General features: G+C 40.2%; 1 protein-coding gene across 3 annotated transcripts in view; it reads left to right on the top strand.

The window, feature by feature from the left end:
* The window catches only part of PTPRG (protein tyrosine phosphatase receptor type G), a 731,192-nt gene that overhangs the window by 405,256 nt on the left and 301,373 nt on the right, over nt 1-24,563 (top strand). For all 3 annotated transcript variants that reach the window (XM_032648680.1, XM_032648681.1, XM_032648679.1), the window contains exon 3: nt 14,062-14,241. In XM_032648680.1, the coding sequence (XP_032504571.1) occupies nt 14,062-14,241 (180 nt within the window). The remainder of the gene's footprint in view (nt 1-14,061; nt 14,242-24,563) is intronic.

Genomic DNA, 24,563 nt, shown 5'->3' with positions numbered 1-24,563 from the left:
TGTGGATCTGACTTAACAGTCACATGAAAAAGACGGGAGGATCTGTTTTGCCTACAGAATTCCATAATGCTTTTCTTCTCAACCTTATTTTCTCTTATCACCCGCTCCCTAAGGAGCCTTTTTAGATATTTTCCCCCTTTTCACCCCCCAGCCCTTGAAATTTTATTATCATAGATAGACTGTCCTGTCTGATTACGTACTCTATGTATGTCTGTGCTTTAAAGATGAAAATAGTAATGTGTTTTGCCCCAAAGAACAAACTTTCACCCTGCTGGGGCAGTGACCCCTGTTAGAGTGATGCCATAATGTATTAAGAACTCAGGACTTCCAGAGTCCCTCAAGAATGTACGTAGGTCAAGATCTCAGAGGTATGTGTCCAAAATTTAAAACAAAAAAAATTGTTGTTAATTACAGAAGCACTACATGTATTCGCAAAATAGATAGCTTTCTGGATCGTATTAGCATCTTTTTTTTTTCATGTTTCAGTAATTTATTTGATATTCGCTACTTGTGTGTTCATTTCAACCCTCCACAGGTGTTAACATACTGGCATCTTTTGACTCCCGCCCCAGAGGTAACCACCATTTACAGTTTAGCAAGCTTCTTCGTAATCTTTGTTTATTTTTTGTCACTGGTTTTAATTTTATTTAATTTTTTTCTTTACAAGATATGACGTAATTCCGTAGTATTTGCTCTGCAGCTAGCTTTTTCCCACTAAATGCTATCAGATACTCCTTCCTCCATTTTCAGTTTCTATGGATCTTTTAAATTTAACTTTTAAATAGGTAATGTATAAATATAGTTCAGAGGTCAAAGGGCATAAGGGAGTAAGTAGTGAAAAATCTCCTGTTCTTATTTCCTTTTCATTTACTAGCATTGTGCTTTCTTAAATACGCTTCCAGAGGTATTTTATGTACATACAGTAAATATATGTATATCATCATGTCTTTTCTCATTTTTGTAAACACAAATGGTAGCATATTATAATGTATGTTAGGTTTTTCACTAAAACATGTAACTCGGAAGTTTTACCATTTCAGCTTTAAGTGGTTTCTTTTTCTTTCTTTTCCCCCAAGTTCCACACTATTCCAATGCATTGACTTGTCATAGTTTAGCTAACTAGCCCTTTGGTGATGGATATTTATCTCCTTTCTAATTTTGGTTATGACTGCTGTTGCCACCATGACTAACCTTGCATGAATGCAAGTATATCTGTAGAGTTAACACCAGGCTCCAAGGAGTGCACATTTGTAATTTTAATATTACTACCAAATTGTCTTCCATAGAGACTGTTTCTGTTTCTTAGTGTAAAAGAAGGTGCTTATTTGAATACATTTTTGTTAACAGTGTATAATCAAACATCTTGGTGTTGGCAAATTTTGTAGGTGAAAGAATGCATCTCTATAATTTTAATTTGTGTTTCTCCTTCTTAGTGTGGCACAGCAACTTTTCCTGTGTCAAGGGGCCATTTGTGTTTCGTCTTTTTTTTTTGAACTGTTGGTTTATATCCGTTGACCATTTTTATGTGGGGTTTTGGGTTTATCGATTTCTAGAATCTCTTGGTATACTAAAGAACTTTCCTTTCTGTGGTATGAATTGCAAATGTTTTTGCAGATCACTTGTCTTTTGATGTTTCTTATGGTGTGTTCTGCAATCAGAAAATTAAATATTTAATGTATTTGATTTTATCAGTCTTTCTGATGTTGAGGTTTTACATGATATGAAAAAATGCTTTCCCTACTTCAGATTTCCCCACAACTGCTTCTTGCGCTTTTACTTATTTATTTTAAATATTTAAATATGGGAACTATTGGGAATTTATCCGAGAGTAGGATTATCTACTTTTTTTTTTTTTGAATTTTTGCGGTACGCGGGCCTCGCCCGTTGCAGAGCACAGGCTCCGGACGCGCAGGCCCAGCAGCCATGGCTCACGGGCCCAGCCGCTCCGCGGCATGTGGGATCCTCCCGGACCGGGGCACGAACCCGTGTCCCCTGCATCGGCAGGCGGACTCCCAACCACTGCGCCACCAGGGAAGCCCGGATTATCTACTTTTGAACCATTAGATGTGGAAGTAGTTAGCAAGTCCTTACTGTTGGATATTTACATTATTACCAGTTCTTTCATACTGTAAACAAAAGGTCAGATGGTAAATATTTTAGGTTTTTTTTTTTTTTTTTGTCTCTTTTACAACTGTTTAACTCTGGAGTTACAGCACGGAAACAATCATAGGTGATACATACTTGAATGCGTGTGTCTGTGTTCCAATAAAACTTCATTTACAAAAACGCATGGTGGGCTGTGGATGACCCACATGCTATAGTTGGCAAACTCTTGTTTTATAGCATGGGTTAGTCCCGTAGGTCTGGAATTGACTCGGTGGTCTGTCACTTACTATGTGAGGGCAAGTTTCCTAGCTTCTGAGCCTCAATTTCTTTATCTGAGAAATGGAGAAACTAGTATATACTTGACACGAGTTGTTGAAAGGATCAAAGAAGATAAAATATAAGAAGCTTTCATCACAATGCCTGGCACATTGTTGAATATCCTTCAAATGGATGATGCCTTCCTTATTGATGTCACTTTATGGCTGTATACTATTAAATGTCACTTAGTCGTTTATCGCAGAGCTGGGACTAGGGTGTCAAAAAACTCAGCGATCAAGAGGAATTATAGTTTAGTGCAATATTTGTGATTGCTGGCTTTTCCTTTTGCCTCAGACTCCAGGATGACTTTGCACAGGACTGTTAACTGAATATCGTTAAAGTTTTTATATATTGCTCATCATAGGTTTTTGTGTTTACTTTAAACCTTAAAATACTTCATTGAGATACTATTTATTTTGATGACTGAGTTTTTGGTGAGTGCCTCACCTTAATCCTAGCCCTTTTGAGCAGATACTTATTTATTGAGTACCTTCTGTGTACCACGTGAACCAAATAGGCAAGTGTCTGACGTCATGGAGTTTATTTTCTCATGGACCATATACTAGAAAGAGAAATGCACGAGGTCGAGGAAATAGAACATGGATGAGGGAACTATTTTAAACAGATAGGTTAGCAGAGACTCCTCTGATTTGATGAAATGGAGTTAGTGTTCTTTTTATCACCGTCGCTTCTGCTAATTTCTCCCATTTTCTTTATAGATCCCCTTTATTGGAAGTTCTGCACGCTGTAAATTTATTGAAATAGAAAAAAGTATAAGTTAAAGCGAACTATTCACAGTGTGTCGGAAAGACAGAATCCATTATGCTGTTTGGCTTTACCTCATAAATGTGGCGCTTTATGTCTAGACATTTCCCCAGATAGCATTTAATAGTTAATACATTTGGGGGCATGCATTCCTCCTTTTATAGTTGTCGCAGGAAGGGTGTTAATCATCCTGTCTGTACCCTCTGAAGTGCTTCCCAGCCCCACACACCCGCTCCACCCCGGGCCCCTCAGCTGTTGAGTGAGCGCCTCATAAAACGGTTTTAAATTTCTTGTTCTTTTCCTCTCAGCCCTGAGGTCAGGGGGTTGGCCTGTACCCTCGTATTCCTTGCAAACACCAAACTCCTGAATTCTGTCTGGGAATTTTTCCCTTTTTTCTACTTGTGATTGGGATGTCGCCTGAGCTGACGCAGGTTATATTCCACAGCCCTTTGTGGGGCGTGGTGCCGACAATAGCAATGGTGTGAAAAAGGCCTCCTACTCAAAGACAGGAAGTCCCAGCATTGTCTGAACCAGACTGAACTAGGCCCTAACTGTCTGCTTTGTTTCCGTCCTGGAGATGCAACTCTGACCTTTGGGAATGTTGCATCACCACCTCAGCAAGACTTCCGTGTGTAGTAATTTGTGTTGTGGCTTGCTTCTGAGGCAGAAGACTTCAGCGAGAGGCCACTGTTCCCATTAAGACTTTCAGGGGGTCCTGTCCTGTGACCTCTGCGTTACCAAGGGTGTAAATTTACAGCCAGGGATTTCAGGGCCCGTTCCCTCCCCTCTTGTCTAAATGAGATCTTTAAACCCTTACCCTAGTCTGTCCTCTCCTCTAGGGAAAGAGGAAAGGAAGGAAGGGGAATCAGTAGATGTTATCCTTATATATTCCATCAGTATGCGTTCCTGATTTTTATCTTTGTAATTTGACATCTTCGTCTCAGTGATGCATGTAGAAAGCATTGAATGATTTAACTGTTGGTGTGTTCAAGCTAACATTCTGATGATCACCTATATTTTTGGGTCACAAATAGCAGAAAGCCTACTCAAGCTGTTTTGAATACAAAGACACTTAAAATTCAGAAGTCTAGAGGTAAAATTTGAATTTCAGCATCTGTTTGGTCAGGTCCTACCCCCGCCCCGCCCCCACCCCCCCCATCCCCGATCCCCGCACACACCTTTTTCTTTGTCAGCTTTGGTCTCCAGCTGATTCCCTCTTGGTTCCAAGTCAGTCCTTTCCCTGCCTCCTCTTCATTCCCATTCAGGGAAGACGGTAGGTTCTTCCTTCAGCCTCTGAACAAAAGTCTGGAGCCTGCTTTTGAGTAGTATCAACCTAAACCATTCCCATTGACCAGAGAAATCCCCCGTGCTCATTGGCTTAGTCCTGGATTAACACCCCTTCCTGAGTCAGTCTCTTGTGGAGGAGGATGGGATTAAACAGCCAGACGAGATCAGGTGCTATTTCTGGAACCAGGAGCAGGGTCACACCATCCAGAATTTAGGGTTTGCTTGTGGTTCCCAGAGGAAAGTATATATAACCATGTTTATTCAGCACTCTTAGTATGTGCTGAGTGCTGGCGGATGTGCTCTGTATATGATAATTTCTTCAATCCTCACCGCGTCCTTTTGGTTACTCTCACGAATGTATCTAATGAGGGTGAACGTTAGCTAGAATATCAACAAAATTTAACATGCCTGTTTGATTCTTCCAGGTGTCACAGGAAGTATTCTTGTAGTATTTAGAACTCTTTGGAATTTTAAAAGTGATCTGATATAATCTGATAATTAGTGTGTAAGGAAATTGAATCGTTATAAGACTTGACCACTGCCACTTTCAGCTCCACTTTTTAGAGTTGACACTGGAATGAAAAGAGCAAATTCGTGACATGGCCGTCACCATGGCCCGTCTGGCACTGTTGACAGACATTGGTCATTGGTCTTGTTTTTATTCATAAGTAATCATACAATCATATGGAGCTAATGTGTGAGTTAAAGCTCATTTGCCACCCTTGAACTAGAACTTGAGTGGCTGGTCTCCTTACCGAGTACTTTTTCCACTATGCCATGTGACCTTCTTGTCCCTGGATGACTGTTTATATTGTTTTATGGGGACAGTCAGAATTCTGAAAGAAAAGATCTTTGTCATATGGTGAGTGTTGATTGCTTGAAGACGTACTTGACTTGAAGGTTGAAGACTTCAGGTCCAGAACCAACTTACCTACAGTTTATAAACACTTGAGATGTTTGGCATTGGACGGTAAAAATTGGGACTTTTTTGTTGATTGCTCAGATGCCTTCTTTAAGCAATTTTATGTGGTATTTACAAGAAACAAAAATAAAGTTGGCCCAACTTTAAACAATATTAGTTAGATTTTAAGTGGATAAACCATCCCAGTCAGTAGTAAAAAGTTTGCTTGCATGGTTGGATGTGGGTGGATTGCGCTTGAAAGGTAACAGTTTTTAATCCGAGCTGCGTGCAAACATGCAGAGTTACAGCTGTTTTCTTGGAAAGACCTTTAGAATCTTCTCGTCTGTGAATTACATTTATGCTCATGGTGCGTGCTTTTCTACTGTCATCTCCCACACCCATGCAGACATCACTAGTCAGTCAATCAGTCAGTCGAGTCAGTCAGTCTGTCCTTATGAGCCTCTACTCAGCCTGGAGGCCTGTGGCTTAGACTCCCTGGTAATCATGATTGGCATCTCCACTCTTTGTAATACCCTCACTTTTTAGAACAGTAAAAGAGGCTTCAGAGAGACCTTCAGGATAAGGATTAGAATCTGGGACCTGTAACGTAGAGATTCATGCTGTTCCACACTTTACTTGAGATTAATTTTAAACATCTAGTCCTAAAATAGAGGTTCTGGGAAGTTAAACAAATAACACTTGGTATTAAAAAATGAGTAAAGTAGTGCCCATTTCTGGTGTTACTGTCTGATATTATTTCTTGTATTGTGGTTAGATATTGATAGTTACCTTAAAACACATCATTGATGTGAGATGGAGGAATGAAGTTTTTATACCTAAAATTTAAAAACAAAATATTTGCCGAACTATTTTATTATCTGTAAGGTAAATTTACGTTTTCTTAACTGGCTTAAAAATTTGAAAATTCCTGTTAATAACACTAAACAAATTCATACTTATACATGAATAAAATGAAAACAGTGGAGATCAGCAATATGAATGCTTTTTAAAAAGCACATTTTCCATTTTTCATATATACAACAATAAACGCACAAAAGGTAATTAGCTACCAGGATTAGAAAATGCAAAAGAATTGTAAGTTAAGTCCCATAACGCTTTTTAATTAAAAAATGGAATAGTTTAAGATGTGTTTTAGATTTGGGAGAAAGAGCATTAATTATAATGTTAGGTTAAAAAATGAATACACTTATTTTTGGATTGTTGCTGTTGGTTAAAAGTAGACGCCAAGATGCAGGGTAATCACGCTGGATCCAGGCATTAATAAGCATATTTGACTAGAAGCAGCACATAACATGTATATCAGTTTTGTTTTTAATTAGATTTAGACAGAATTCATTATTTTTAATGGCTTTTCATTAGTGAATAGACACCATTATGTGGATATATTATGGTAAAATAAATTCAAGGTGTATGCTTGTTTTCTCCAAAGAACCTCTTATGTATTTAAAGAAACCATTGTTTGGAATACAAATCATAGACATTTGAAATTCCTTGCTTTTAGACAAAAGTATGATTTATATGCTTTAAAGATCGCAATTTTTTTTTTGGCTGTGTTGGGTCTTCGTTGCTGTGCTCAGGCTTTCTCTAGTTGCGGCGAACGGGGGCTACTCTTCGTTGCAGTGCGCAGGCTTCTCATTGCGGTGACTTCTCTTGTTGCGGAGCACAGGCTCTTGGCGCGTGGGCTCAGTAGTTGTGGTTTTGGGGCTCTAGAGCGCAGACTCAGTAGTTGTGGTGCAGGGGCTTATTTGCTCCGCGGCATGTTGGATCTTCCCGGGCCAGGGCTCGAACCCGTGTCCCCTGCATTGGCAGGCAGGTTCTTAACCACTGCACCACCAGAGAAGCCCCCTAAAGAGAGCACTTTTATCTCTTTTTCTCAGGTCAGGTATTAATAGTGAACTACACTGAAGTGAGATGATTTACTTAAACTATAGAAAAGTCCTGTTGCTAACCAATTATATTTGCTTATCTTAGATTTTCAAGTAATATTGCTGGAGGTGGGGGGCGAGAGATTGAGATGTGTCTCTCAGATTTTTATTTGATTTTCCTTTGAACACAGTAACTTAGTTTTGCTTCAGAATTTATGCATGGCAAGCAAGTTCTTTGGGTTAAATTGGCCTTAAACACTGAACATCAAGCGGGATCTCAGACGGGGACCCAGATTTACAGTATTTGCCATTATTTTCACGTGGGAAGTTGTCTACCTTAAACAGGCCAGTTGGAATTAATCTCCAGTTGTGTGATTTATTCACCCTCCTGTAGAAATATGTCTTCCTGGTGCTAATGTACTGAATTGTAACATCTCAAAATGAGAAAAATACAGTGACTTGTTAATGGTACACCAAGGAGGTAGAAGTGGGTTCTTTTAATGCACAAATGAGCCATAATTTAAGCTAATAATGTTGTTCTTTAATGATAATTTTGTAAGGTGAATTTCTCCAATTTTAAAAGGTGGTTATATAACCTTAAATAATGAAATATCATTCACGAGCTTGCTATGCTTTCTTTAGGCCACCTCTCTTTTCCTTTGGCATTGCTCTGTACAGATTTCTTTCTTATCAAGAGGATATGAGAACAACCCCAGCATTATCTGTAAATCAGTGCCCATCTCCTTCGTCTGTTAGGCCATAGACCTACCCTCAAGTATATAATAGTAAAGCCAGTAAAATCCGGATATTAAAATGTAACCCACTTGGGACTTCCCTGGTGGCGCAGTGGTTAAGATTCCGCACTCCCAATGCAGGGGGGCCCGGGTTCAATACCTGGTCAGGCAACTAGATCCCACATGCCGCAACTAAGGAGCCCGCCTGCTGCAACTAAGACCTAGTGCAACCAAATAAATAAATATTTAAAAAATATATAACCCACTTAACAAAACTTAGATTTTATTTGGCATCTGTGAGTTTCATAAATATGTCTTCCTCTTTCTTCCAACCTTTATTCAGAGCTCATGGGTTTTCTCACTAATTTCCATGTTTGTTTCCATCATTCAGTCTCAGACACCACATTGCATTTTCTGTCTCGGCTCCTAAATCTTCTTCGGTCTGAGACAGTTTTTTATAGTGTTTCCTTGTTTGTCATGACCTCAACGTTTTTGGGGTATATTGGCCAAGTATCTTACAGAATGTTCCTCAGTTTCGGTTTGTCTGATGTTTTCCTGGTGATTGGGATTATGGGTTTTTAGAAAGAATCCCACAGTGGTAATGCACCCTTCTTATCACATCCTATCAGGATGTGCATGATAATTCATGATATCGAAGGTGAGGTTGACCTTCATCACTTGGCTATATATAGGTCAGGCTTCTCCACTGGGAAGTTGCCTTTTTTTCTCTTTATTTTTACTTCATTCTTGGGAAGCTAGTCCCTAAATGTGGTGGGTGCTAGGATTAAACTTCTCCTCCTAAAGGGCTCACCTGTACTTTTGATTCTTGTCCTCTGCCCACATGGGAAACACTTGGACCTAGTAAATTTCTCTGCACGTCAGGGAATGACTCCCTTCAAGTGTCACCTTCTCTGGAAGGTGTGTCCTCAGGGAGGTGAGGGCCCCTCCTCTCTCTTTTGGTACCGCAGAATGCCTGCTTCCACCTGCCTTAGTCACTGGTTGGACTGCAGTGTTGTTTCCTCCATTATATAGTCAGATTCTGGAGGGGTTGCTGCACATTTTGTAACATAATAACAATGACAATAATCACAGCAGCCACCACTTACTGAGTTTCTGTTGCTTGATACTGTTCTAGGTACTTAATGTGGATTATCTCATCTAATCCTCATAACCACCCTTTGACAATGACACCACTGATTTTCCGCATTGTACAGATGAGAAGACAGAGCCATAGGCAGCTTAAGTTGCCCAAGGGAACTGTGGCAGCTCTGCCGCCTGGCCACCATTTCTTAGCACTGAGGCGCTGGTACTGAGCAGGTGTTGAGTCAATATTGAAACGACTGTGGTGGTGAATTTATGCACAAGACTAATTTTCCTTCTTGATTGGCCTTCTTTGATTAGAGAGCTCTGTTAAAGCATCGGAAAAATAAGAGGGTCTTAAAAATAATCGTGTTTCCCCAAAGGCTTTTGAAAGCAAAGTTCTGTCATACTCCTTTCTTTTAAAAACCATAATTGCCTTTGGTGGGCTTGTTAAATTTGCACACAGATTCTGTCATGGGCATGGATCGATCCTATCTTTGCAGTCTATATTACTTTATCACTGTTCAGATTAATGTAACATAATAATGATGAAAGAAATTCAGGAGTATTTACTTCTGAAGTTGACATCCTTAGTCTTGAGACCAGGAAATGAGAAAGACTTTGGAAGAAGTCAGCAGATAGAAGTGTAAAATTAAAACCAAAGTAATGCACAGAAAACATGTTGTAGTGTCATTACAAGACAGAACTGTGGAAGACTCTTTAATCTCATCTTCCAATTCATGTATTTGTGCCAAAAATATGTATACTAGGAACTCAGTGTCTGTAGGGTTCTGTGCTAGACATTGGAATAAACTTGAACAAGACGGGGAAGGAGCCTGTTCTCATAGAGTAATGAGCTGGTAGGGAAGCCAGACACTAAGGAGTAAACAATAAATTACATTTGTGATAAAATGTCCATAGGAAAACAAGAACCCATTGCCGCGATAGTACAGAACCCAGTGCATCTCTCACGGAAGCCTCCCTGACAAGGGGATATTTTACACTGAGGTCAAGGAATTCCTTGACCTTGAAATTCCTTCAGCCAGGAATTTCAGATGCATTCACTGAATGCATTAAAAAGAAAATATTTTTCATTCTAGATTGAAAGAGAATCAGTGCTAGTTCCCTTGGTACTAATATGTTGGCGGTATGTCTCCATCAAGATCTCATTCCTGGGGATTTCCCTGGTGGTCCAGTGGTTAAGAATCTGCCTTCCAATGCAGGGGATGCGGGCTCGATCCCTGGTCGGGGAACTGAGATCCCACATGCCTCGGGACAACTAAGCCCGTGCGCCACAACTAATGAGCCCATGTTCCACAACGAAAGATCCTGCATGCCTCAATGAAAATCCCACGTGCAACAACTAAGACCCGATGCAGCCAAAAATAAATAAAATAAATACATAATAAAATAAATCTTAAAAAAATAAAAGATCTCATTCCTTCCAGACTGTCAACAGGTGAACGGGAAGTTACTCTTGGCAGACAAACTGGCCTGTGGTTTCTACTCCTGAGCCCCACGCCTCCCTTTTCGAGAAGGTAGCCTTGCATGGTAGGTTGCCATGTCAGAGTTACTGAGCAGGTCAAAATGGGTCCAGATGCCAAAATGCAAGTATTCTAAGAAAGAGTTGCTAAGAGGGCGCTAAAATGCACATGACTTTCTCTTCTTATTTTAGATGGATGATGTCAGACCTGAGAGAGGAAGGCTTCTTGCTGATTGTTTTCCCTCCTTCAAAACTAGGTTTCAGTTAACCACAGTGTTTTTTTAGTGTCATGTTTTTAACTTAAAGGCATTTATTCAAAGTTCTGAAAAACAAAGCTTTCAATGCTGTGAGACTTGTGCAACCGAAAATGATTAATGGTATAATTCTCAGTCCTCTATAAAGTGTCTTAACACTGAAGAGATTTATACAGTGTGGAATGGCAGTGGTGCTTCAGTGTGAGAATAGGTAATCAATACCTGCAAGCTTAGAAAAAGTGTTCTGTTTCCACCACTAATGACATAGAGGTTTTTGCAAGGCAAGGGTGTCTGGAGCATGAAGCACTCCAGAGAAGAATTAATTTAAAATCTGAAGTGGAAGATCAGTTTCAATTAAAATTGCACTTGAACGTATATTGGGTAGAGGTGTGAAAGCAAGCATGTAGTCGGCTTAAATCTTCAGATTGTTACCAGTGAATAAATGAATCTCACTGGTATGAACCCTGATTATATTTTTATAGAAGGCTAAATTATATTTCACCCATGTCTGGCAGGTTATGAGAAATAATATGAATGGCAAGTACTTATCAGAGCTTAAAGAGTATTTTTTTAATCAGTAGGATAACTACCAGGTGTCTGTGTTTTTACAAATGATGACTTGCATTCTTATTTCTTTGGAGTCACATGTGTTTGGATTGATTTTTACCATGCATTTTTTCCCTTTGAGTGCAATTTTGTTGTAGTACTGAGTTTGTGAAAGGCGTTACACACACACACACACACACACACACACACACACACACACACACCCCATTAAAACATTAGTTTCCATAATTCAAACATACAGGCCCAGTTGTAGCTAGCCAGAATTTACATTATGGTCAGCTATCAGATATGTCAACAAGCACTTTATTCCATTTTTCAATGGATCCTTTTGGCATCTGTTAGAAGATTTAGAGCAGACAGGATAATTGGAGCCTTCTGTCCCCTTTCCCCTCCTTTTTTTCTTCAAATATATTGATGCAAGATGAAAATAAAGTTTGGCTCCAACATATGCAAATGCACGCTCTGTTCCTTTATGACTCATCTCATGCAGTCTTAGGGAATTTGACCAAGAGGTGAAATGACGTGAGGGAAAAGCCCTTGACAATTCCTAATTTAGTTGGAGTCCTACAGTAAAGCAAGTGGCGATGTTAACTTTTTCTAGAAAGTCTTATGGCACTTGTAAGTGATTTTGATAAGTGCCAGAGGTTTTGCTAAATCTTTGCCAATCAGCGAACATGTTCTTTCTGATAGTCTCTTTTATCTTACTGCATGAGATAAGGATTAGGGAAAATGACCCAGACATAGAGTGAGGCTGAGCTGTTTGCCAGATAGCAAGCATATGGATCATTTTTAGGGGAGCTTCATCAGGTGCTCTTGCAGCCGTGAAGTTTCCATGACTGTGACTGAAAAGATTTTTCTGTTGTTGCTGCTTTTTTCATGGTACCACTGTTTATATCAGCTGTGAGCTGTGTCCGACTTAGGGGCATGGGGAAATCCGTGGCCAGGGAGTGTGTGTGGTGGAGGGTTGGGCACAGGTGTGGACTTAGTAGGAGGGAGAACTATGTTAAGGTGTCCTTGTGTCTTCCATCATACAGGGCTAGGTATAGAGTGAGGCAGAAAAATATGGTTCATGGATGGGTTGCTCTCCTAAAGTCACTTTGGCCATTCATCCTCCTATATTTGATATGTGAAGGAATTTAAAGCTAAAAAAACCTAGGAATACAAGTATATGTATATGTTTTTTTTTTTTTTTTTTATGCGTTACGCGGGCCTCTCACTGTTGTGGCCTCTCCCGTTGCGGAGGACAGGCTCCGGACGCGCAGGCTCAGCGGCCATGGCTCACGGGCCCAGCCGCTCCGCGGCATGTGGGATCTTCCCGGACCGGGGCACGAGCCCGTGTCCCCTGCATCGGCAGGCGGACTCTCAACCACTGCGCCACCAGGGAAGCCCTATATGTTTGTTTATACACACACTAAACTTTATGGATTGGGAAGCCTAAATTTTATCTTCTAAAAATTATACAGTTTACACACACTACTGTATATAAAGTAGATAATCAACAAAGACCTACTGTATAGCACAGGGAACTCTCCTCAATATTCAATAATAACCCATATGGGAAAACAGTCTGAAAAAGATAGTTGTATGTATGTGTATAACTGAATCACCTTGCTGTACACCTGAAACTAGCGCAACATGGTAAACCAACTATACTCCAATATAAAATTTAAAAAAATTTAAATTATACCGTTTAGACTTATTCTATATCTGACTCTCAAAAAGAGATTTATCTTAATCTTTCTAGCAAAAGATGTTTTTTTCCAGCTGACTACTTCCACTTTGTCATGTCAAGAAGGTTAAAGGTAGGGCGCAGAAAAATTTCAGAGCTTGTTATCAACTTAGTAGACATCACCCCCAGATATATAATTTCTGAATAGGGCAGAGGTGCAGTTGTTGCCATGTGTTTTCTCTATCTATGCCTGATTGGTGTCCATTAGGGTTATGTGTTATAGCTACATTCTCTTCCTCTTTTCCTGTAGCATATGTTCCCCCAAAAGTCTTTATTTATATGAACGCTGATTCTAGTCTGAAGGTAACTTTATACCCCCATTTCCTATGAGAGTGAGGGCTTGAGAAAGAGAAGTGAGTGCCTTAATATACTTGTGTTCAAACTGGCTAAATTGAAAAATCTCACAATTAACCGTAGGAAACCCTGCCTCATTGCCCACATCATTTGTAATGACTCTCATCCAGTGTTGTGTTACTTTTAATTTTTAATTCTTTTCCTTTTCCAGTTCAAAAATTCCTAGGAACCTAGAAGAAACTTGTGTTTAGTGTACTGTTCACAATAGGAGAACATAGTAAATTGATTAAGGTGTTTTCTTGTGAATAAATGCTCTGTTTAGTTTAGGAATATTATTTTAAAATTTTTAAAAACTGTGAACAGCTCTGACGGCCCTTCTGCTCAACTCCCTTAATCTGATTACGGATAAAGTTAGCAAATGTTTGATTACAAATCAAGGAGCAAAACTATCTTAAGTAACTTTTTTCTCAAATTTTCTTGCCCTGTCAAGCAAATGGCTTGGATTGATAGTCTTCCAATGCACCGACATCTTTAGGGTGGGGACATGTAGAAAATGTTAACCTTGGGAGATGCAGTGCTTGACTTTCGTGCATCATATACTCATTTTATCCCTGACCCTTGGACCGTAAGGATTGAAGTCTTGTTCTCTTTCAACAGGTGCCTACGGTCCTGAGCACTGGGTCACGTCTAGTGTCAGCTGTGGGGGCCATCACCAGTCACCTATAGACATTTCAGACCAGCATGCACGTGTGGGTGAAGAGTACCAGGACCTGCAACTTGATGGCTTTGACAATGAGTCTTCCAACAAAACCTGGATGAAAAACACAGGGAAAACAGGTAGACTGTGTCTTCTTTACTTGTCTTTGGAACAATATGAAATGTTTCTGGGTCTCTGGTCTTTACCTTAACCACGAGTTGCTCCTTTAGTAGTGTATGTTGCTACAGAGAACGTATAGCCGAGTGAGAGCTTTGGAATTGGCCCTTGGTTTGAGAACTGACACTTGCTTTACTAGCTGTGTGATTTGGGACAAACTACCTAATCACTTTGTGCTTTAAATTTTCTTTTTAATATGATAGGATAAAAATTAAAAATATATATATAGATAACGAAATTGTATCAGTCTCATAGGGTTATAAGGATTAAATGGGTCAGTCCATGTAAAGGATACAGCATGAACTTTTAGAAATCTGTTTTACTATAGTGGCCACTAGCCATATGTGGCTATATTCAAATTTAAATTTTAATTGATTAAAAGTAAGTAAGATTAAAATTCGCTCCCTCAGTTTTACTAGCCACGTATCGTTTTCTTTTCCGCTTTCTTAGGTTGTGTGTTTGCAGGGTTTGAAGCAGAGGAGACCCACATTGAGATCTTTGGATTTTTCTGGGGTGTGAGTGAGGGTCACCTCTATTTATTTTTCCAGATTTATTAAGATATAATTCATGTATAACATTTTGCCATTTCATTTTATTGGTTGTTTCTTTTGCGGTGCCCAGCTTTTGAGTTTGGTGAGTCTCATCTGTTTTTACTTTTGTTGCTTGTGCTTTTGGTGTCATATCCAAATTATCATTGCCATGGCCAATGCCAAGGAGCTTTTTCCCTATGTTTTCTTCTAGGAGTTTAATAGTTTCAGGTCTTAGATTTTAAGTCTTTAATCCATTTCAAATTAATTTTTCTGAGGGATGTAACGTAGTGGTCCAACTTCATTCTTTGAACGTGGATGTTGCATTTTTCCAGCACCATTTATCGACGGGACTATCTTTTTCCCATTGAGTATTCTTGCCTCCTTTGTCAAATATTAGTTGACCGAATGTGCATGGGTTTGTTTCTGGGCTCTAGATTCTATTCCACTGGTTGATGTGTTTATTTTTGTGCCAGTTCATACTGTCTTGATTACCATAGCTTTGTAGTATAATTTGAAATCAGGAAGTGTAACACTTCCAGCTCTGTTCTCCTTTCAAAGGATGGCTTTGGTTTTTCAGGGTCTTTTGTGGTGCCATAGGAATTTTAGGATTGTTTTGACTATTTCTGTGAAAAATACCATTGGAATTTTGATAAGGATTTCATGAATCTATAGATCACTTTGAGTAGTATTGGTATTAGCCACATTTCAAGTGTTCAGTAACATATGGCTAGTGGCTATCGTATCAGGCAGCAAAGATAGAGAACATTCTATCATTATAGAAAGTTCTGTTGGACAGCACTGTGCCAAATGCATAAATGAAAATAAAATCCTTATCTTCCTTGAGAATTTGCTTTGTTAATATTAGTTATTATATTAGAATACAGATGAACACCATCTTATCCCTTTGTGTATCAGACCAGCAGTTTGACCCTCCTGCTTCCCTTTACCTACCTCACCTGTCACTTGGGGTCCACAAATATGAAATACCACATTTTCAACATTGCTAGTGCAAAAGCTCCTTCCCTCTTAATCACTATTATGCAAATAGCAGTTATAGATCATTGATAGAAGTAGCAGGAATGCCTTGCTGTGCCCCACTGTTTGGTCTGAAAATAAATCCCTAGGTGTTATATTACATTTGTGCCTAGTGCTACCTGGGATTCCGTTGGTGCTAAAGATATTTTTCTTATCTTATTTTTCAACTCTTATAACCCAACCCATTAAAACTAACTCTCCCTCTCTCTCTCTTTGAAATGATCCCTTTGTAGCCAAGGATGTCACTACAAACCACTGTTAGTAATCCCTTCAGGAGCCTTGGCTGCCTGAAGCCCTCATGCTGAGCTAAAATGACTTCATTATCTGTCCTTTGGTCCCATCCATGTTGTGGGTCACTGAGTTGCCTTTTTTTTTTTTTTTACCCTAACTGGCTGCACATACAACTTCGGGGATCCATTTCCTTTCTCCACACCAGCATTTGTCTGAGATTATTCGTGGCCGATTGCTTTGGGTTGGCTTGATTTGTTCTTAGAATTGTTTCCCACTCACTCAGCACAGTGATTCCCAGCTTTGGGCTCTTTTTCATAATGTCCCCACAAACGGTTCTTTGGGCCTTATAGCAGCTACCTTCTCCTGTACCTTGATTCATCCATTTGAGCAGCTGCTCAGGACAGACTTGTGTACCAGTGATATTATCTGTACGCAACTTTTCACCCCCACCTCTCTACTCCCCCAGTATAGATGGTGTGCTTGTTGTTACCATTCAGAATTTCTCTACCGGTGGCCCTGCTTTATATTTCAAATGCGAGTGTCCTTTGGACACCTGTGATGGGAATATTACTCTGCAGACGATCTGAATGTGGTGGATGGAAGATTTGCCACGCTGGGGTAATCGGATTTTGCTGTCGAGTGCTACCTTGGTGACACATTCCAGAAGCCTGCCAAAGGCAATTCGCTGGGCTCTCTGATACGGTTTTCTACTTGACTTGCAACGCTTGACAGCCTTCTGCAAAGATAACACGTTTCAGTGACAGCTTTCAACTTGGTATCTCCAATGACACGTTTTAGATGAGTGTAGGGTTCGCTCAGTGCAAGTTGATTCATGACCTTGGTCTTCCAGAAGCTGATTATCAATCTCTGTCACTCTGCTGTCTTCCCAGAGTGATCCCCAAGTTGTTGCCTGTCTATGGGTGCACGCGCCTGACTTTGGAGCACAGCCATCCAAATATGAACGCATCTATCTCTGAAATTTCAGAAGAAGCATGGCTTTCTGAGAAGCAGAAATAAATCCTCGTGACTTCTCAAACTGTACTTATGACTACAAAATTTATGACATCATGCTAGGCGGGCCAGTATCTCATAAATAATCTAACATGATTCTATAGGAGTGATTTTTTTAAAAGTGCCAACCATTTGTATGCAATCTTAAATGTGAACATCGAATTCTTTTTCTGTTCTCTTCAAAGAGTTTCAATTTATGTTTGTCTAGAAACTTGGGTGCGAAAACCAGCCTGTGTCATTGTTGTTGTTTTTTTAAATAAGCATGAACCTAGAAACTTCTTTCTTCTGCAGTTCTTAAAATGCCAAGTGCGTTCGTAAATATTCCAGCATTTTAGAGAAATGTGAGGACTCACTTGCTTTATCAGTTATGCACGGATCGTATAAATTGAGCTGAACACGGTATAAATACAGTGCAGGGTGCTGTGTGTCTGAATTAAAGGTGCGAGTTCATAATATCTGCAGTGAGTAGTATTGATAGGCAACTTGGATAATATCAGTTTAAAAAAAACACACATATCATTGTATACTATAGTTTTGTAAGATGTGACCATTTGGGGAAACCGGATAAAGGGGACTCGGGACCTCTGTATTATTTCTTACAACTGCATGTTGATCTACAGTTATCAGAAAGATTGAAAGCTTAATTTAAAAAAATACCCGTATGTTGTGAGCCACATAGTCCGTCTTTGTTACCGTCATTCATTTCATATCTAACTTTCATACCTAGATGCCAAAAAAAGGTCATTTTTATTAAATCATTAATTTTTGAGCAACACCTATCTTTCTTCCCCAAAGTCTTTCCTTGAACCTCGCACTTCTAGAAAATAAATCCAGGAAGGAATATTTATTTTTTTTCTGGTAGAAATTTACAGGTCACTTATCTGTAAAATAGACTGTCATTTGCATATCAAAATATGAATTTAGAAAGTTAATATTTAAGGCGGCCTGTTACATACAGACAGTAACTTTCTCGTAAAACAGTGTTAATGTTCATATCTGTCTTAACCCCCGGAGAGGGCTATATATTTAATCTAGCATAATCAATAGAGCAATGTGGTTGTCCCTAGGCCACTTCTCGAAAGTTGTCTAAAATATCTTTACAAGACAGATAGCACCTATTTCTTCCCGAAGAGCCATGACTGTCTATTGTGCCGGTTCTCATTTGATTCCATCTAAAGTTATTTCTCCCTCTTTCATTTTTGTAGAATGAAAAGATAATGCATTCATTAAGAACATTTCAAGATAATCTTGCTGTTCCTAGCGTTAGCGTCTAGCTAAATGATCAAAATTTAAGACTTAGATGGTGCTTCTGATATATGTTAATAAGCCACGGTCTCCTATGAGTTTTAACTATTTGGAGGATGTTTTTGTGTTTCTTCACTACTTTTTCTTTGACCCTCCCCCCCACACCAAGGACAGGTAGTAAATACATTTGCCATGATGGTTGTTAGTTCCATTTTCACATTTTATATTGGTTTACTATCTTTTTTCTTTGCCTACATTCTTTCTTATTTGTCTACATATACCAGTGCCTGGCGTAGGTGGATCCAAGAAGTAGTTGGTAAATTAATAAAAGTAGATTGATGGTGGGAAAAGTCTGTGTAGGTAAGTAGGTCAGGAACCATGTCCTAATATGTTGCTCAGCCCATAAAATTCAGACAAGGATTAAAAGGCTGTTGCCTCTACTTTATTTTACCAGGTCCTTCAAACTTTTATGGTAAAGTGACACCATAAGAACCCACAGACTTAAACTAAGAAAAGAACAACCTCATTGCAGGCTGATACGAAGAGAAAAATATAATCTTAACAACCTCAGTCATTTCCACGCGCTACTTCCCTAACTGAGCACGTGACCCCAGCTCAGTACAAGAGGAGCATTTGGCCCTGCTGCTCTGCTCGCCCACAGGGCAAGGCTCCCCTGGGCCAAGCAAGTGTCTGACCATGAAAGGCACTCTGCGTTCTGTGGGTCACTGCAGTTACAGCTCAAACTAACGGCTGCCCCCCTGCTGCCCTGCAGAAGCAGTGTTCTGGTCTAAGGTTGGTGGAGAAACTGATGCGAGCCTTACTGAGAGTCAGTACCAGGCTGCCGTTATGGGCTCCTTACAGAGTTTCCAGTGGTGATTTTCATGATGCTTGATTTCTTCCCAAATTCATGGACTTGCACGCTTAGCCCCCGCTCAAGAGGGCATTCCACAGTGCCAGCATGATTGTCCAAGTGTCACATGCATGAAAAAAGCCTTTAGCAATCCTGAGATTGGGAAGGAAGTTTCTAGGAATTCTGTGTGTGTGCTTGTCTTCTCATCCCTGATTGTTTGGGCTTTCTCTTCTTTCAATTTCTATTCTGCTTCTATTCTTTCTGTTCTGTTGATGAGTATCTATGTCTCCATGAGCTTTCACTTTTTTGCAGTTTGCTTCCCTCCCACCTTTCCTTTCACATCTCCGTGAATTTCCCCACCCCTGTAAACAGGGCTCTGCCTCTTGCCTGTTGGTCTGTTTTCACTCCCAGCTCCTAGTTTTGGCCCCCTTCTCTCCCTTCTTCCTATCTTCCTTAGAGCTGGCCGCAGATGAGAACCAGAGTTTGAAAGTGTTTCTTCTTGCTCTGTTTATGGAGTAGAGAGCCCGGTGCTGATGGTGAAAACCTGAGTATGTCCTCATTTCAATAAAACCTATATTCCTGATATAGTGATGGGAAGGGCTTTTGGACAAGTGAAGTACACAATGATACTGCAAATATATGTTCTTGGGGTTTCCAATTTTGCTTGATACCAAACCATTCAATTATTTGTATTCCATTACCCTCCCACCACCTTGGAGTGATCTTAATGATCCTTGATAGGTGTAAATGTGGGCACTGAAGATGGACCAGCATGGGGTCCTTTTTCCTGGATCACATTTTTTTCATTAAGCTCTGAGTTTTGTTTATGCCACTAACGAATTGGTCATTTTGCTCGCAAAGAGGCTGCCAAGGTTTCTGATTAAAAGCATAGCATCAGCCAAGTAGACAGATGTTTGGAAACATCTGGGTGTTCAGCACCATTGACACTGGACATGCCCAACCCTGACTTCATAATACCCCACAGCCCTCTAGTTAGTTCAAGGTTGCCCAAAAAAGAAAATTTAAGTGTAATTTTAAAAAGATCTGTTTCTTTGGGGGGGATGCTAAATGTGCTCTGGCTCTTCTTAAATTTCTTCTATTTCAGATATCCAGGTTCTTGGGTTCTTTTCAGCCTGTTACCATTCAGTCTTGCCTGAACCCTGGAATTCAAGTCGGAGCTCTTTCTCTTTGGCAAGACGCACTGCAAGCTCTGTTTCCCGTCTGCTAAGCTCCACTTCCTTTCTCTTGTCGCCATAGCCCCAGTCCCTGCGCTCGGGTGGTAGCAGCTATTTTCTGCGTAGACTGAAGCCTAATTTACCAATTACAGAATGGGCAAACCAGCGCTGTGTTACATAACTAGACTCAAAACTGAATTCACAATTTTGAATTTTGAGGGTAATTTTTGAAGCGTTCCTTTCTTTTTTAGGGCACAGAACCTTCTGCTAGGTTGTCATCTGTCGCATCTTATATGATTAAAGGGTCAACTTGCTCAGTTTAGCAGTGAGTTAACCGAGACCCAGGATGATCCCGTGACTTGGAGTCTCTTGGTTCTCTGAGGCTGCTCCGACTCACCTTGTCTGTCCACTGTCTCTTTACTAGATGAATGCAGTCACCTCCTGACTTTGTTTCTTTCTTTCTTTTTAAATTAATTCATTTATTTTGGGCTACGTTGTGTCTTCGTTGTTGTGCGCGGGCTTTCTCTAGTTGTGGCGAGCTGGGGCTGCTCTTCGTTGCGGTGCACAGGCTTCTCATTGCGGTGGCTTCTCTTGTTGCGGAGCACGGGCTCTAGGCGCAAGGGCTCAGTAGTTGTGGCTCGCGGGCTCTAGAGTGCAGGCTCAGTAGTTGTGGCGCACGGGCTTCAGTTGCTCCGCAGCATGTGGGATCTTCCCGGACCAGGGCTCGAACCCGTGTCCCCTGCATTGGCATGCGGATTCTTAACCACTGCACCACCAGGGAAGCCCCTGACTTCGTTTCTACCAACCAGTGTTGCTTTCCTTCCAGGCCTTTTCCATTTAGTAGCAACAATGATCTTCTTATTTCCCTAATCTGATCATGTCTGTGCGTCTCCCCCTCTTTCTTTCTTGTTCTCTCTCAACCATATTGAGGACCTCTCACTTCTCTGCAGAACTCAGACAGACTCCTTGCTGTCCCTGCTTTGCTGTCTGGCCTCTATGCCACACCCTGCTCTCTGGGCACCAGTCACCCTGGCTTCCTCCACACAGGGCCTTTGCATGAGCTATACCGCCTGCCGTGCTCCCCTCTCTTCAGCACTTTTACAACATAGCTCACGTCTCACCTCATCAGTCCTTGTTTTGAAACCTCCTCCCCTTCTCCAGTCTGGGGTTGGATGCTCACCTCTTACCACCTGTCCCACTTGCAGGGTTGCTTCTGTCATCTCTTCAGTTGCTGGGGCCTGTCTTTCCCACCAACTGTACACTCCGTGAAGGCAGGAACTAATGTCTCATTTACTTACCTTTTCTTCCCCAGTAGTTACTTGGTAAATTATTTGAAAAAATAAACGGTAGTGCCTACAGGGACGTTAGTAGAAGCCTAGAACTAGAGCCTGTGTGTCTTGACTTCCAGACCAGAGCATTTCCCTTTCATTTCAGGAGCCTGAAAGCATTACCTGATGGACACTGGAATGGTGGGTGGTCTGGAGGTCTCAGCATTACGATCCAATAATGGGAGTCTTTTCCCCTCTTGTAGTGTTAAAAATCGGTTGGGAAGTGGTGGAGGTAAGACAGTAACGGCTTATTTTCCTTCTCATCCATTCTTTTGTTTAACTTTTGGCATCTGCTGCTGTTTACTCAGATTGTAGTGTGAACATTTGCTTTAGGCCAGCGTTATTTAGACACACTGAGCTTAATTTATAAACAGTTTGTGGATGTCCTGTGAAGAATGCAGTGAGTGCCTGATACTCAGTCATCCCGTCAAGCTCAGGAGGAAAGTAACTCCTTATCCATGGTGTGACTCCTACCTGCCCCCTGCCCCTGTGTGGAGCGTGTTTTCATTATGGGGGACCCTGGACACAGGGGGAATCTGTGAAAGCTGTGGATCCTCTCCCTAGGATAACTTTTATAAACAGCACTTATATAATGCCATCTAGTTTTTAACTCTAAGTTTCAGGTATACAGCATTATAATTTGACATCTGTATACACCACAGAGCTATCAGCACCGCAAGACTGTTTACTGTCAGTCACTGCACAGTTGATCCCTTCCACCCATTTTACCCACCCCTCCAACCCCTTGCCCTCTGGTAACCACGCATCTGATCTCTGTATCTGTGAGTTTGTTTTTGTTTTATTTTGTTCATTTGTTCTGTTTTTTTAGACTCCACATACAAGTGAAATCATACTTATTTGTCTTTCTTCTTCTGGCTTATTTCACTTACCCTAATGCCTTCAAAGGCCCATTCATGTTGTTGTAGATAGCAGGATTTCTTTCTGTTTGTGGCTGAGTAGTATACTGTGGTAGATACATATACCACATCTTCTTCATCCATTCACCTATCTATAGACACTTATGTGGTTTCCATATCTTGTCTATTTTAATAATGCTGCAGTAAACATAGGGATGCATATATCTTTTCAAATTAGTTTTCATGTGCTTTGGATAAATACCCAAGTGGAATAGCTGGGTGATATGGTAGTTCTAGTTTTATTTATTCTTAACTGTTTTCCGTAGTGGAAAAATTCCCACCCACAGTGTACAAGGGTTCCCTTTTTTCCACACCCTTGCCAATGCTTATAGCCATTCTGACGGGTGTGAGGTGATAGCTCATTGTGGTTTTGATTTGCATTTTCCTATTAATTAGTGATGTTGAACATCTTTTCATGTGCCTGTTGGCCATCTGTATGTCTTCTTTGGAAAAATGTCTATTTAGATCGTCTGCCCAATTTTCAATGGGAATTTTTGGGTTTTTGTTGTTGTTGAGTTGTATGAATTCTTTTGTATTTTGGACATTAACCACTTACTGGATATATGAATTGCAAATATCTTTTCCCATTCAGTAGGTTGCCTTTTTGTTTTGATAATGGTTTCCTTTACTGTGCAGAAGCTTTTTAGTTTGATGTAGTCCCATTTGTTTATTTTTGCTTTTGTTTTTCTTGCTTTTGGAGTCATTCCACAAAAGCATCAATAAGACCCATGTCAGAGAGCTGACTGCCTATGTTTTCTTCTAGGAATTTTATGGTTTCACGTCTTACATCCAAGTCTTTAATTCATTTTGAGTTAATTCTTGTGTATAATATAAGATAGTAGTCTAGTTTCTTTCTTTTGCATGTGACTGTCCAGTTTTCCCAACACTATTTATTGAAAAGATTGTCCTCATTCCATGGTACGTTCTTTGCTCCTTTGTTGTAAATTAACTGTCCACATATGTGTGGGTTTATTTCTGGGCTTTTACAGTGCCATCTTCCTGCTATAATGTGGTGAATGAGTTACTGTTGTGGGCATTCTTCATGTGTCAACCCTTGTGATCTCATAACAAACTTGTGAAGTTGCTGTTGTATTATTCCAGTTTCACAGAATAGGAACTGAAGCGCCCAGAAATGCAGTAACTTTCTCACAACTGATAGTGGCAGATCTAGGGCTCAAATTCAGACCCAACTGGCTCCAGAGTCTGGCTTCGTTTATGCACCCATGTTCAGAATTTTACTTCCTGTATCAGGAGGATGTAGACCGTGAAGTCTGTGGGTGGCTACTGCTTTGGACTTTGGACTCCAGGTTAAAAACCCTGAATTTGAAGCTCCCAGTTTCTTCCACATCCTCCATCATTCTGCTTTAATTTCATCACAATCCATATTAGCAGTTGAACAACCAGAGGGGCCTCATTCTAGACAGTGCACTCCTAGGTACCTTCCCTGCCTTCTCCTCCTGGCCCATCTTTCTCCAGTCTTTAGCTGTTGCTTGCTACCTTCCTAAATGTCACCTTATCCAGATTCACTCTTGGTGCTACTGTTTTAAAATTTAAATTAAAATGTATTTATTCATTATTATCGTAGTATCGTTTACTTATTGTTTTTCAGTTGATGCACTTGATTTTAATTAAATGAATTGATTTTAAAGCAAAACATTTTATCAACACCTTAATGCAAAACGCTGTGCATTTGACGAGGATAGACTTATGTAAAAAATTATGTCTGTAATCTGTGAAAATAAATCAAAGGTACCAACGTTATTAAGTTCTAGCTTACGTATTTACTTTTCGATAAAGGGGGAAATGAATGAGTATCATTGAAAGGTGGAGGGCATATTAGCATCAAACTGGGATTTTCTTTTCACTGATGTGACTGAAAGAATAGAAATCATGGAAATCTGTTTTTTACTCAGTGTTTTAGTAAATTCAGAGCAGCCACTCAACACTTAACATCTCGAGTATT

The sequence above is a fragment of the Phocoena sinus genome, chromosome 11 (assembly GCF_008692025.1).
Source record: "Phocoena sinus isolate mPhoSin1 chromosome 11, mPhoSin1.pri, whole genome shotgun sequence".
Lineage (NCBI taxonomy): Eukaryota > Metazoa > Chordata > Mammalia > Artiodactyla > Phocoenidae > Phocoena > Phocoena sinus.
Note: the sequence above shows the minus strand (reverse complement) of the source record. Positions and strands in the feature narration are given on the sequence as shown.